This window comes from Perkinsus marinus (genome assembly GCF_000006405.1).
Source record: "Perkinsus marinus ATCC 50983 genomic scaffold scf_1104296934368, whole genome shotgun sequence".
Taxonomy (NCBI): Eukaryota; Perkinsozoa; order Perkinsida; family Perkinsidae; genus Perkinsus; species Perkinsus marinus.
The window spans coordinates 62376-77454 of NW_003214825.1; the positions used below are offsets into that span (position 1 = coordinate 62376).

The 15079-nt window shown below is 45.0% G+C and overlaps 4 protein-coding genes across 4 annotated transcripts; all 4 read right to left on the minus strand.

Moving 5' to 3' along the window:
- Nucleotides 1-1015: 1015 nt before the first annotated feature.
- On the minus strand, nucleotides 1016-2247 carry Pmar_PMAR022575 (hypothetical protein; the record flags this gene model as incomplete). Its single annotated transcript, XM_002784886.1, has 4 exons — nucleotides 1016-1118; nucleotides 1264-1510; nucleotides 1802-1914; nucleotides 2195-2247. The coding sequence occupies 4 exons, from the start codon at nucleotides 2245-2247 to the stop codon at nucleotides 1016-1018; spliced, it is 516 nt and encodes a 171-aa protein (XP_002784932.1).
- A 445-nt stretch (nucleotides 2248-2692) lies between these two features.
- On the minus strand, nucleotides 2693-8833 carry Pmar_PMAR022576 (hypothetical protein). The gene is made up of 17 exons (XM_002784887.1): nucleotides 8755-8833; nucleotides 8147-8252; nucleotides 7731-7854; nucleotides 6892-6997; nucleotides 6568-6644; nucleotides 5548-5641; nucleotides 5422-5498; nucleotides 5269-5376; nucleotides 5077-5185; nucleotides 4511-4681; nucleotides 4319-4413; nucleotides 4142-4198; nucleotides 3899-4010; nucleotides 3653-3729; nucleotides 3515-3605; nucleotides 3271-3400; nucleotides 2693-3206 (listed from the first exon to the last, which is right to left on the minus strand). Exons 1-17 carry the CDS (start codon nucleotides 8813-8815, stop codon nucleotides 2852-2854), a joined length of 1950 nt encoding a protein of 649 aa, XP_002784933.1. The 5' UTR covers nucleotides 8816-8833; the 3' UTR covers nucleotides 2693-2851.
- Nucleotides 8834-9854: 1021 nt separating this feature from the next.
- On the minus strand, nucleotides 9855-11875 carry Pmar_PMAR022577 (conserved hypothetical protein; the record flags this gene model as incomplete). Its single annotated transcript, XM_002784888.1, has 9 exons — nucleotides 9855-10253; nucleotides 10382-10445; nucleotides 10489-10583; nucleotides 10631-10707; nucleotides 10850-10961; nucleotides 11142-11198; nucleotides 11328-11422; nucleotides 11520-11690; nucleotides 11854-11875. 9 exons carry the CDS (start codon nucleotides 11873-11875, stop codon nucleotides 9855-9857), a joined length of 1092 nt encoding a protein of 363 aa, XP_002784934.1.
- A 286-nt stretch (nucleotides 11876-12161) lies between these two features.
- On the minus strand, nucleotides 12162-13645 carry Pmar_PMAR022578 (hypothetical protein; the record flags this gene model as incomplete). Its single annotated transcript, XM_002784889.1, has 8 exons — nucleotides 12162-12194; nucleotides 12405-12485; nucleotides 12562-12669; nucleotides 12763-12839; nucleotides 12884-12977; nucleotides 13200-13233; nucleotides 13306-13411; nucleotides 13588-13645. 8 exons carry the CDS (start codon nucleotides 13643-13645, stop codon nucleotides 12162-12164), a joined length of 591 nt encoding a protein of 196 aa, XP_002784935.1.
- Between the last annotated feature and the right edge of the window lie 1434 nt (nucleotides 13646-15079).

Below are 15079 nucleotides of genomic sequence, written 5' to 3' on the forward strand. Positions count from 1 at the left end.
TAATGCAAGAGTGAAGTTGATCCCCATTAAAGTCGACACTGGTGAAACAGGAAGTGCCAAGTTGAGCAATCTCGTACGAGGGCTAAATGAAATTGTTCAAATTGGCGGAGCTGATGTCGTAATTATTCCGTATGTTGCCGAGTCAGACGAGCACTTAGACTTCCTGCTTAAGAAAGTCACTTGGAAGCTTAGTGGTGCGACGGTGGTGGTTCCCAGCGCGGATGCAAACATGGGACTCTCAAGCCATCTTATCACTCCTTGCCATCTTGCACTAAACCGGTTGGGAATGCTGTGTGTAGCATCAACTTGGAATGAGGATCCCACGAAGTTATACTCGAATTCAAAATACGATTATTATATTCATTTGGGGATGCCAAGTTCTGATGTTGCTACAGGAATCGTGAAAGATGGCTATTACTCTCATGTTCGCTTTCGTGGTGGTGGTGCTGCTGCAGCTCTGATAGGAGGAGTAGCAGCCCTTTTATCGAGCATCGGTACGACGAAGCAACTTCCATATAACATCACCAAGGTACTCATCGACGAGTCTTGGAGGAGTGTTATGGACAAGCGGGGACAACCAACTGATATCAACGTCACCGATGTCGGACGCGCGGTGGAGAAATGGTCGCGACTCGCACTGCAGGGGGAACTGGGCCAGATAGAGGTCTCCCCGCATGAGCTGAATTTAGATGAGAATGGAATTGCATATACTGATTTTTGAGTCGATGTTGTTCATGTTGCACAATCCATGATGTAGTTGTGTGTGCATTTATGGTGTTGAATGTTGCGTCAGAAGTGTCTGTGTGGGTAGTGCTGCTCACTAGGCAAGGTTAGTGCCTCCGTGCATATATACCGATTTCTTCATGAGGGATTGAACTGCTCAGCACGAGAGGTTGGGCGTAAGGCATAGGATGTACAGGGGTTGATCCGCCACGTCCTCTCTTAGGTATTAAGGAGGAATCTTGCTTCCAATCTTGAACCTATGCGGTAGCTGATATCATTCCAGGCTATACTTTCACTCGAACCGCTTTTGAATCTCGAAGAGGAAGCACATTAACAGAGCTGCAGCATACATTCTGAGTTTCTTGCTGGTGAGCTCGTTCGATAATGGAAGACACCTGCGGCGTTTTTGAACGCCGTCTCCATGACACGAATTTCCTATGGTGACCCGTAGGAATGAGAGGATAGGTGACATCATGCTCAACTGCAAAGTTGAGAGCTCTTAATGCGTTACTCAAACTACCACGGTTATCTATAGTGTACGGCGGCAGTATCATGAGCTCCACATTTGGGACTGGACCGTTAGTATTTGCGACTCCTGCGATGCCGATCTTATTATTAGTCTTGGTGGCTGCGATACCAGTACAGTGAGTGCCGTGATGCTCGAGTGTGGAAGGCACATCAGAACAATCGTCGGCGAAGTTGTAACCAATAGAGGCGTCAGCCGGACCCCTCCAGAAATAGTTGATCAGATCCGGATGGTCCGAATCAACCCCGTTGCCGCCGATGGCTAACACGACATCCTTCTACTTCTGCTGGGCTGAGTGAACGGCTCGGCAAGCAGCACTGAGCTTGATGGCTTCGAGGTTATGCTGGCAAGAAAAGATAGGATCATTGGTCCCGAGATAATGATTGCTGTGAGTGTACTAACCATTGGATGACTATGATTCCTCCAAAGCAGGGGTGGGATCAATCTAGGTGATTATACACCAGTCTCGGTATCTGTTCTCAGAGGGACCAACCTTATCAACAGAGGCTCATTATAAAGGCATATCTTGGGGCAGTGGCATAGCCGCCCCACCCGAAGGAATTGATTGTATGAAAGCATATCTTGGGGCAGTGGCATAGCCCCCCCACCCGAAGGAATTGATAGTATAAAGGCATATCTTGGGGCAGTGGCATAGCCGCCCCACCCTAAGGAATTGATTGTATGAAGGCATATCTTGGAGCAGTGGTATAGCCGCCCCACCCGAAGGAATTGATTGTATTGAGGCATATCTTGGGGCAGTGGCATAGCAGCCCCACCCGAAGAAATTGATTGTATAAAGGCATATCTTGGGGCAGTGGCATAGCAGCCCCACCCGAAGAAATTGATTGTATAAAGGCATATCTTGGGGCAGTGGCATAGCAGCCCCACCCGAAGAAACTGATTGTATAAAGGCATATCTTTGGGGCAGTGGCATAGCCGCCCCACCCGAAAGTATTGATGGTATTGAAGCATATCTTAGAGCGGCTATGCCACTGCATTCAGGTAAGTTTCTCCAACAGCAACATACTGCCTCATCTCCTCTGACCGTGTACCGCATAGGACTCCGACACCAAAACCGCATAGTCTTATCTGCTACCAGCATCTTGACCATCATCAATGATTCTTCGTTGTCGTCCTCTGTGTTCGTGGACTTACTGCTTATTATCTAGAAGCACGCTAGTAGTCTGCCTCCGAACATTAAGAGGAGAAGCAATCCATGACGAACTAACACTACGGCCACCCATCAATGATGGCTCGAAATAGCGATTTCAAACTCGTACTGACTTCCAGGACTGATGGAAAGATGAATGCTCATCAAGGAGCAATGATGCGCCGGACCGGTATCTGTCCGCAAAACATATCAAGCTGGGGTGCAGCACCAGTGCACTTCAAAATGACAACTCAGTATGATAATATGATCTGGAAACGGGAAGGAGTATTGATATACACAGTGTCACAGTGCTGACATCCTTCCCAACTGAAGGCAGAAACGAGAGATAAAACAAACGTTGTTTGTTATAAGTGTTGGTCACAATTCGCTTTTGGAAATGTAGCAGTCTACAGAAAAAACAGAAGCAGTGATTGAACACGAAGGGTTCACAACTATCGGAAGCCTTTGCCGAAGCCTTTGCCGCCAAATCCTTTACCACGGAAGCCTTTTCCGCGGAAGCCTCCACCGCCAAAAGGACCCCTACCACCTCCAACGAATAGCGGGCCGGGACGACGACCGACGGGTGCTACTATGATTGGTCTGCGACGTGGCGCTACTACTATGGGACGCCGACGTTCACTCATCGCTGAACCAATGAGAAGACCTCCCATGAGGCCGACTCCTCCTGCAACGAGAGCGTTCAAGGCGACGTTCCTGCTCTTGTTGGGCTTAGCCTTGAAAGTCTTGTGAACTATGCGGCCGACCTTCTGGTTTTGGTTGGGTAGAATATCAGTCAAATTGAAGGGTCTGAGAACGGGGGGGGGGGGGGGGTGAACCACCATACTTGGGCAGCAGCTCGAGAGGAGCCCACCTATCAACAGGAAAGGTTTGAGAGGTTGACAACTGAGGCCTTTGAGTCATATGCTCCCTCTTCATCTCGATGTCGAGTTGTTCTATCAATCCAGTGTAGGACACATTTGGGTTTCTCCTAATAGCATTACCTGATCAGAGAAAGACTCAACAGTAATTTATTCTCTGAGATATCATTTAGTGGACCCGATACCGTAGCTACCGGTGAATAGCAATAAACTGAAGACTCCTTCAGAAGCACTTACAGAATGCTGTTGTCATGGCACCACCCTTGAGATTGCCCACTGATGCATCAGCAGACGTCTGACTATCGTCGCATCCACTGAATAGTTGCACCTACGACGAACAACTGAGTAATTCCAAGAAGATACTCCTCGACTTACATCTCCTCTGGAATGCCATGGATTCACATCTTCTTTCCAGCCGGTACCATTCAACCACGTGTAAGGTAAATCCATACCTGATACCGACACCGCCTCCTAACACATCAAGCGTATGAAGTAATAGGCATTCTCTAGCATTTACACTTTGGTGCATGGATTGGCACACCTCTAGGTGTGGGGAACTACGATTCGAGGATAAGACACAACACATATATATGAAAGAGATGGCCCAGTCTCGTGCTTCACCTGTTCCTGAATGACAAGAGTCCATCACACTTGTCAGCCTTGCTCCACTTGGAAGGGGATCCACCAGCGCCTCATGTATAACATCATCGGTGATTTGACCTGCTGTTTGTACCTACTAACAGCCTTCGAAGTGCGAACCGACCCAATACGACATGAAATCAACGTTAAAGTTTGATGAATACTAGGCCGTTGAACTTCTCCGCCTTCTAAAACCAACCAAGTGACGAAATCATACACTCTTACATCAACAGGTATAATTGTCTCGTTCATCCCATCCTCCTCCAGGTGCGTCGGGTCCTCCTACATAAAACAAAACATGACTCCGAGCCCATGTAGACCGATGCTTCCTATACTTCGCCGGCTATAATTGTTCGCTGGCAAACGTCCCCACCACCTACAAAGCGATACACGCATACTCACCTGTTGAGCTCCATGACCAGAGTAATGGAAGAAGAAGATGTCACCAGGCTTGGCATCTCTGACCAACCAATGCATATATCGGACTATATTCTCTCCTGAAATAGGGATAATCGTTTCAAACACTCCGAGCAACATGAGTCATGTTACATGACCCAGTGCCTGGGAGAAGACAATCGATCCCATCGTGCTTACGTGTTGGCCTTTCAGTTTGACCATCATCAGTGAGGAGTTTGATATCATTAGGATTCCAATGATACGTCTCGACCAGTAATCTCTTCATATTATAAACATCAGGAATACAGCCCGAAAGCTCACATTTGGAGCCATAATAGTTAATGCCGATCAACAACGCCCTCTGAACACCTGCAAGGAGCTGTGAATAACAAGCGAGAACTCGATATTGTCAGATTATTCGGAGACTGTATAAGCCTGGGACATACAGGATAAACTCCATACTGACCGAATCTGCATCATACCAAAATCGACCCCAAAGGTTTCTAACCTGCCTGCATGAACACTCTACAATGGAGTTTCGCCCGTGATATGAAAAAACTAGTGTAAAACATATTTTACGACTACTGAAGACCGCGAATATCGGGTTTTTCACCGAGTTTTACGCCACTTCATATACGAACTCACAAGTAAAAATGCACTTTTCACAGGAAAATCAGAAAATAACGTAAAACTTTCTTAAACAAGTTCTCCATAAAGAGCAACAACACTCTAAACACGGATATTTCCTACTAGTTCCTCCTTACCCGTTAGTGTGGGCACCAATGTGCCAACTTGAACCGTCTGAACCTGCATGTTCTGCGGCAGGGCTCCTATCGGAGGTGGACTCGCCACAGTGGGAGCAGCAGAAGTGATCTGAGGATAACAAACCATATTCATCATAACATATATTAATAGAATCAACACACAGTAGAAATCACTCGGAATTCATCTTTTACCTCAGGAGTATTAAGAGGCGCATATGTGGCGTCGAGACCCTCCAATTTGGTGGGCATCTCCGGAGAGTACATTTCCAACGGAGCAGCTTCACTCGCCACAGGTGACTCCTGATACTTTCAATCGAATCACAGATGGTCGTATTCCCTGCTCACCTTTTCAGGCGGCAATACGAATCTGTTCATTTGTTGGCAACGAGGGCATTGAGCCTCAGCCTCCATAGCTTGCCCACCTGTTGAGCAAACACGTGAGACCAACACACAAGCTTGTAAACAACGCACGGAATCCTTCCACGTTCACCGTCATTATTCCTTGGCATTGACAGCATCTTATCTGGGCACTTCTCTCGACTTGCTCACGAGGAGCTGGTTGAATCTGCAGACCGAAATTGACATTCACTCGGGAGCTTCACCATACCAAACAGGTGCGTCGAGTTATACCATCTATCTGTCCGAGAGCTACGATACTAGTCTGATACGCTCGGAAAAATACAAAGCATATGCATAAAATTTACATTACAGTATGATTTCAATCGCGTCTATACTAACAACTGATGAGAATTGTGTTAATGGGCGAGCGAGTATAAATTAAGATATCATTGGAGTTTCAACCATTTGGTGTAATACTCAGTGAAAAAGGTGATATTCGCGGTGATATGCAGTAGTCGTGAAATATATTTTACACTAGTGTTTTTCATATCACTAGGGTCGAGAAACTCCATTGATGATTCGTTCATGTCGTTCATAGTTAGAGCACTGCGATTCATGGCCCATGCACGACTGCCCCCTTGTTAGTTACAGTTTATTTGCCGAGCCAACTGGCTCTTTGGGTTCAGTGTTACATCAAATGCACAACGCGTGACTCTACCGAATTTTCTCTTAGCCGTTCGATGCATCTTATCAACATATTCTGGACGATTATTTCCAACACAATGACTAGATTGAGAAACGGCCAAGAAATGTGAGGCGAGATGCTCATTGTAAGAATATCAACTATTGAAATTTCAAAAGGGATAGAAAGAACGACAACAACAATAAAACTTATCTAATGCAACGAAACGATGTGGACCAACAACAAGGCGCTATGGTATACTCCGAGTGAAATAAAATACGCACATGGTGCACACGTGTGCTGATGACAATGAGGAACTCTTGAGGAATTCTCGATGCTTTGTTTACAATCCTGCAGTATTATAAACTATGTGTAAATTATAATAATATAGTGCAGAAACTCCCAAGCTCAGCTGAGAGAAGCAAAACTATTCTATTTCAACTCAATCCAGTTTAGGGTCCCAACACTACCGTATCAGGAGGCATGGTGAATTGATTCAGAGTGTGGCAGTGGGGGCATGTTGCCTGGGCGTTCACCGGCTGATCTCCTAAAAGAACAAATCTACACTCAGGTGAGCTAAATTGAAGAACCGTCATATTCAGCAATTCGACGCAGAAACTTGTAGATATTATTCGAGCTAACGCGTGCACCACGTGAGCCGATCAACTCGAATAATGTGTATATTCCCAGTATGCAAAGCGCATGCCCATTTCGCTATCATGCTGTTACGCCTCCTATGTTCGTCTATCCAATTTGTTCCCTTCTCCGCAGCTACCGCCCCTTCCTACTACTACCCATCGCGGTAAGCTGGACCGTCAGAACTTCCCGGCAAGAGCCACACTGAATCTGGACGGTCTTACTCACTTCCCTGTGCAGAGCAGCAGGAGGAGGAGGAGGAACCTAATCCATAGCGAACGAGATCTTCATGAACACACTTAGTCGCAGCAGAAGGTCGCGCATACCGTTGCAGTGTGACAAAATATGCACATATGGTCATCTACATGTCTTAGTGGCAATATGAAAAATCTGAGGAATTTCAGGAAAATTCATGTTGGTTTCTGTATTTTTTTACCCGAATTCGAGTCTAAATTTTCATGATATACCGAAGAAACCGCTGAGCTCAGCTGAGGAGAGCGAGTATATTCTCCAAGACTGCACGCGTTGAATCAACATACTATACGATAGCCTCAAAGTCTATTGCAAAGCATATTACAATCAAATAAGTTTTACAGTTTATACATTTGTTCAAGAAAGCAACCTCAGAACTACCAGTTGGAGCAGAGCCGGGCGCCAAGCCTATTAAATCACAAACAACCTATCTACTGTGTTAAGGTAGCCGTCGTACAAACTAATATCATTTCGAGTGCGTCAAGGATGACTTTGATGAAAATTAATATAAATCGATTGAGAATACCCTACGTATGTGACCACAGACTACCAAACGGTTATGCAAAAACAGTTTCCCAAAATGGATGGGCTCACACCCTACAGTCGCGCACTAACTGCAAGGTGAGGCGACAGCGCTGAGAAATATGTTCTTTACTTTCTTCAGATGAGTTTTAATCATACAAGTTTACATACCAATTCGGCTAGAAACATTGAGAAGCCAATGAGAGTCTCCCAATATTTTTACATTGTCATCAACACATGAATGCCTCTTCTCCCAGACTGTGACCCCTCCCGCACAAGTGCTCTTCCATACTACCACAGAAGTTCCTATCCGTGCCTCTGTATGGGGTTCAATGGACTGCTGGTCACTAAAGAGAAGGAAACAAACTGCCGCCTTCCTCGAACCAGCCTCTCTCAAGACAGTCGTTAGTGCGCAGCACGTCCACAACAAGGACGACGCTTTCAACGATCTTTCTCTTGAGGTGTTTAATAAAGCTCTACGGCGTATAACAACAACTTGACCATACATAACGCTTTATGTAAATTCAAAATTTGTTCTGCACTAGAGCGAAACGGGCAGGCGTATTAGTATTTCTGCCCATGACACGCGCACGCATCGTCCGAGATTCAACCGGAAATATGAAGTGCCTTCAAACTCACTGAGTCCTAGTCGATGACCGTTCCTGTTGATTGAGTAACTCATTAACTGCCATATTCTCATCGCCGTTGTATTTATAAATGGCCGCCTCTATCTCCTTATCAGAACCTTGCAATGAATAAATTATTGCGCAAACCGATACGCGTTAGAAAAATCTCGCGGGAAACTGTCAAGCAATTTCACTCTGGTGCATCCACGATCCTAGCAGCTTAGTTTAGCAATCGCTGATATAATTATGTATAAATATGGTGTGGATATAATAATGCTTTTGCCAGGGCCTGGCCGTTCATTTCGGAGCTGCTGAGTTAGCAGCCATACTTCTATACTGGCTACTGTCTGCCTAGTGGGAGGAGTGCTGCTCTAGAGAAAAAATATAATATAGTAATTGTAGAATATGTTAAAGGTACATAAAAAATGAGATAACGGTCAACAGTTGTATAGATCTAATAACCATAAATACACTCAAAAAGGTATAACAATCATAACTACAATAGCGATAAAAATACTATATTATATGAAACGGCTCAAGCAACAGTAAAGACGGCGAAAAATACAGTAGTTCCAATTAACACCGCGCATTCCCATTAAAGAGTTATTCCCTTATCACTACTGTTAGGGCATAGGAATCTTATCTGGGCCGCATCTCCTCCTGAGAAAGGCTTGGTTGTCATAAGTAGGAACAGTAAACTGATTTCCAATAGACCTCTCCTGAGCTCGAATATCCCTTCCAGGATTAAATTTAACATGTAAAACTCGATCATAGGAGCGATCCTCTTGAACACCCCCAACGACTGAGCAACTCTCACAGGCAGCCCGAAATTGCAGTTTGAACTAACACATACCACAACATGACCAATAAGCCAAGCTCTTATTAATAGACTCCCAGCATACCATACTATCAGTAGAAGGGATCGCTGATGTTATTCCAGAGAACATCCAATGGAGTAGATGAGGAGGAGGAATAGATACTCCACCCAAGGGGATGAGCCTAGACAGCAACGTCTTCAATTCGCATATAATTAATGACAGTTCATGCAAGCTGTACATGAAGATACTCATACAAACATATAACGTGCGCAACCAGAAAGGTGAATAAGGCTCCATGAGGCTATACCTTATATTGACCTCGAGTTGAGATGGTCGAAAGTCAACTGAAACCTCAGATTTAGGAATTTTTATTCAACAACATACAATGAAGAGATAATTGATAACAACCAAGTTAGATCCAGATGGGGTCGGAAGTTGTATATGTTATTGATATATCTTCGCCTCGGGTGTGACACCATGCTTAGTGCTCCTCGCCATCACATGTCACGAATGACAACAACATACGTAACGAGTCAGTTCCCATCTTCCTATGAAGTTCATCCAACTTCTTCTTGTTGTGCAGCACAGTTCCTACAAAGTCAATATAGAGGCCCAATCACTACTTGTCCCGTTAGACACCTCTGAGAGCGCGATAAGTAGGAAGACGATATTCTCAACATACTCATACCAGAATGGCTTCAATATCAACCAACCAAACACACTAATACGTTCCAGAAACGGGAAAGAACTTATGGTCACCACACGAGGTCACAACAAATGGAATTTTTCCCAACTAAATTTAATAACAGGGATAAACGTCTGAGTTCAAAATGTCAGTCGCAGTTCGCTTTTGGAACTGCAGTAGCCGACGAAATACACACAAGCTTGAATGAAGAAACTCCTCTACCACCTGAAGCCCTTACCCTTGCCTCTACCACCAAAGGGGCCTCTTGGACCCTCAACAATGACCGGCCCAGGATGGCGGCGGGGCTCCACCACCACAGGTCTACGTCGAGGCTCTATTACAACAGGTCTGCGACGGGGCTCTACTACGACGGGGCGTCGATGTCTGTCTTCAGCGTGGCCTATTGCATCACCAATGAGGAGACCACCGACGAGACCGGCCCCTCCTGCAACGAGAGCGTTCAAGGCGACGTTCCTGCTCTTGTTGGGCTTAGCCTTGAAAGTCTTGTGAACTATGCGGCCGACCTTCTGGTTTTGGTTGGGTAGAATATCAGTCAAACTGAAGGGTCTGAGAACGGGGGTTGAACCATACTTGGACAGCAGTCCAGAGGAACCCACCTATCACAGGAAAGGTTTGAGAGGTTGACAACTGAGGCCTTTGAGTCATATGCTCCCTCTTCATCTCGAGGTCGAGTTGTTCTATCAATCCAGTGTAGGACACATTCGGGTTTCTCTAATAGCATTACCTGATCAGAGGAAGATTCAACAGTAGTATATTTTCTGAGATACGTAATGAACTCGATATCATAGCTACCGGAGAATAGCAATAAACTGAAGGCTCCTTCAGAAGCACTTACAGAATGCTGTTGTCATGGCACCACCCTTTAGATTGCCCACCGATGCATCAGCAGACGTCTGACTATCGTCGCATCCACTAAATAGTTGCACCTACGACGGACAACTGAGTAATTCCAAGAAGATACTCCTCGACTTACATCTCCTCTGGAATGCCATGGATTCACATCTTCTTTCCAGCCGGTACCATTCAACCACGTGTAAGGTAAATCCATACCTGATACCAACACCGCTCCCTCGTATAACGTGTATGAAGAAATAGAATGCACTGATTGGCACACCTCTGGCTGGCGAGAACTATAACGAACATAAGAAACAGAATAGATATACGAGAGAGATGGCCCAGTCTCGTGCTTCACCTGTTCCTGAATGACAAGAGTCCATCACACTTGTCAGCCTTGCTCCACTTGGAAGGGGATCCACCAACGCCTCATGTATAACATCATCGGTAATTTGACCTGCTTTTTGTACCTGATGCGAGTACAGTAATACTTCGAGTTTCTACGAATTGAACACAGTGTAAAGTAGGCACAGACTAATTTTCCCTTCGTTAAGATCTATACACTCTAGTTGGGAATACTACTAAAATCCAGCAAAACACTGTGTGACGACAACGAGAAAAATTTCGGGCTTCTAGATCTTGGAACTTACATCAACAGGTATGATAGTCTCGTTCATCCCATCTTCTTCCAGGTGCAACGGATCCGCCTACATAATACGAAGAGTGACCTTCGGCACCAACAGCAACAGTCATTCATGTCTCATACTAGTAATTTGGAACATGGACATCAGAAAGAGTCGTGAATCTCCCCTACAAAGCGATACACGCATACTCACCTGTTGGGCTCCATGACCAGAGTAATGAAAGAAGAAGATATCACCAGGCTTGGCATCTCTGACCAACCAATGCATATATCGGACTATATTCTCTCCTGAAATGGGAATAATCGTTTTAAACACTCCGAGCAACTTGAGTCATGTTACATGACCCAGTGCTTGGGAGAAGACAATCGATCCCATCGTGCTTACGTGTTGGTCTTTCAGTTTGTCCATCATCAGTGAGGAGTTTGATATCATTAGGATTCCAATGATAAGTCTCGACCAGTAATCTCTTCATGTTATAAACATCAGGAATACAGCCCGAAAGCTCACATTTGGAGCCATAATAGTTAATGCCGATCAACAACGCCCTCTGGACACCTGCAAGAAAATAGACCTTCAACAAAGGCCCATAAGAGAGCCTAACACGTCTCTCTATTCCCCGAGTTCAAACCCCCGCAAGGGCATCGAAACGATGACAAAAAACATGCAAGAAGACCCAGCTAACCAGATATGCCACATATGGACCTATTTTGCATCCTACCAAATCGACCTCCAATTGGCATAGTTGCCCCAAAGATTCTCAATCCAATTGGCATAGTTGCCCCAAGGATTCTCAATCTAAGTGGCATAGTCGCCACAAATATTCTCACTCTAATTGGCATAGTTGCCCCAAAGATTCTCAATCTAATTGGCATAGTTGCCCCAAAGATTCTCAATCTAATTGGCATAGTTGCCCCAAGGATTCTCAATCTATGTGGCATAGTCGCCCTAAAGATTCTCACTCTAATTGGCATAGTTGCCCCAAAGATTCTCAATCTAATTGGCATAGTTGCCCCAAAGATTCTCAATCTAATTGGCATAGTTGCCCCAAAGATTCTCAATCTAATTGGCATAGTTGCCCCAAAGATGCTCCATCTAGTTGCCATAATCATCCCACGGGTGAAAGTATGAGATTCGCGAGAAACAGAAAAATCCCGAAAAAAAACTAAACCAGAAAAATCTTCAGCCTACATTCTAAGCGGAGCAATAACGTCATGAGTGACAATATCTTGCTAAGTACTGACCTGTTAAGGTAGGTACTAACGAACCAACTTGAACCACCTGGACCTGCATGTTCTGGGGTAGAGCTACTTGAGATGGTGGGACTTCCACAGTGGGAACAGGCATTGCGCCCTGAAAATGACAAGCAGGTGCAAAAAATATCATTCAATGATTCCGATAGAACGGCTCTTTAGAACAACCCTCTTACCTGTGGCGTGACAGGAGGAGCGTGTGCCGCGTCAAAAGCCTCGGAATTAGTGGGGATCTCCACAGAGTATGGCTTAAACGGAGCGGCTTCACTCGCGACCACAGAGTCCTGGAACAAATGATATGATCGCAATAACACACCAACAACAAATAATTCAAACAGCGGAGCGAAGCATAGCAAATCGCATACTTATCTGCTCACCTTCTCAGCTGGCAACACAAATCTGTTCATCTGATGACAGCGAGGACACTGAGCTTCAGCCCCCACTGCCTCATCGCCTAAGAGAAGGGATAGGGGAAACTCACGCCCACAACCGACCTACGAAAACCTCTGACGTTTACCGTCATGAGTTCTTCACAGTGACAGCATCTTATCTGCGCACTTCTCTCGACTTGTTCACGTGGAGCTGCTTGAGCCTGACTTGATAGATCCATATTGAATCATTACGAACAGACTTCATTAGAAAAAGAAGTAAATTGAAACAGATAAATAGTGACAGTCGACCTACTGTAGAAGATGCGTGCGAATAGACTTCTGAAAACGCCACAAATTTACATCACAAATCCTAGTTAAAACTTGACGAGTGCTCTAGGCTCAAATCGACCACAGTAAACACAAAACCTGTCCCCAAAACTCACCACTGCCACAACAGGTACTGGCTGACTTGGGTACCTGAAGAGCCGCAAAAGTATGGGATAAGATAGCAAATACCACGTAAAGACACTATCTCCTCCGATAACTTACGCTTGAGCAGCTGGAGTAGATCTCTGCTGTGATAAAAGCATATTAGCCGCCATGTTTCGATCGCCATTGGCACGCCATAACGCTAGCTCCACATCACTAGTCGAACCTGAGCACATGAACTTTCCAATGGGGAACGACACTCCACTATTGCTAAGGAAATATACAACATTCTCCAATTCGAATTTCCGAAATTCAGGCCGCAAAAACAGATTATAGAAAAGCTATCACCCGCTAATTCACGAGAATGAGCGCATCACAGACTACCACAGCCCAACAACTTACTAGTAGGACAGAGCTCTTCAACGGCCCTCAAGTCCGCGTCAGTAAAAGGACGAGACATTAGCTCAAAATAATAATCAAACTTTAACGACAATACCGACGATCTGTATTGCCTGTCTAGTGTTTGGCAAACTCTCAACTGCTACCCTCGAAAACCTTCTCCACTGCGGGAAGGAATAGCTGCTTCTTGTGTGCTAGCGCTGACAGTTGTCCCCACGATGTGACAAAGTTCGAGAAATATTCAAAGGCATATTATATCTCCTATGCAAACATGCCACACAAAAAAAACCAAATTCTGAGTCCATCATCAAACAGAATTCCACTTCATGCTCGGCAAGTTACTCAGTTCAACTACGGCGAAGAACATCCAGGAAAATGAGAATAGCTTATTGAGGGAAGTCTAATTCGCTCAATTCATATCTCCACCACCTGAGTGGCCTTGTTCTCAGGAGCCACGATAATTACAACAATATAGTTTTCCCACTATGTCAATACAGTATATACCAGGGCTCAGACAGCAGTGACTGAGCCTGCAGGTATACCTCTATACTGGCTATTACTCGCCTGGTCAAGGCGGTGCTGCGCAAAAAGAAGAAGTATATAGCAAGACTAAGTAGCTAGCTAAAGGTCAGGCTATGTACCAAGTATTGTGTGCAGGTTTCTCCGGAAATGTCTACAGAACAACAGTCAAATCACAGTAGTGACTGTATCAGGCACTGTGGGGAAAAATACGCACATGGTCGACCACATGTGTTGGTGATGACACTATGAAATTCTGCGAAAAAATTTGAGAATTTCTTGCAAGTTTCTCTACACTTCTACCCGAAGTCGTATGTAAACGTGAGGAAGCTCCTGAGCTCAACCTAGGATAGCGAGCATATACTCTTCCAACACTGGTATGAATACATCGTCAGTCGAATACTCACATTACTACAGTCACTACCCTATCACTATACTTCGCTATCACATGCCTCACACACCCTCCCGTATATGATACGCACCGACAACCAGAACGATTGGACTCAACCGACGATTGGAGTACGACTCCTCAAAGACCCATCGAGCTTTGATAAATAGCGTTCCTTAGGAGAAAATGATGTTACTAATGTGATGATCACATTTACATGGGAAACTGATTGACGAATGTGAAAAATTCAAAACATTATAGTTTCCTATATGATTCCTTGCGACTTTCTCTCGGAAAACACAGCGTATAATAATAACAACTGCAACACCATTGACAAATATAAAGAGACGATTCATAATACACTCAGGCAATAGATGTCAACGGAAAGGTTCTTTATGAGTTCAACACATCAGTTTAGCAGCTCCTTCTAAACACGTCAAGAGTATCCCATCAGGGCCCTCCGTAGGTTGCCTGGGATCTAAAGCAGTTGCACGCATGCACAAAGATACGCATCAGTAGTATTCTCACCCAACTCTGATTCTCCCATACCACCGACTGTCACCTCTCCTGTATCGTTTCGAATATATA

What these genes read in the sequence shown, in the direction of transcription:
- Pmar_PMAR022576 (XM_002784887.1), bottom strand. Translation starts at nt 8,815, where the DNA reads ATGACAACCAAGCCTTTCTCAGGAGGAGATGCGGCCCAGATAAGATTC. An exon ending in CGCCTCTTAATACTCCTGAG is followed by an intron (nt 5,186 to 5,268) that starts GTAAAAGATGAA and finishes TGTTATCCTCAG; the next exon opens with ATCACTTCTGCTGCTCCCAC. An exon ending in CTCTTGTCATTCAGGAACAG is followed by an intron (nt 3,730 to 3,898) that starts GTGAAGCACGAG and finishes TGTCGGTATCAG; the next exon opens with GTATGGATTTACCTTACACG.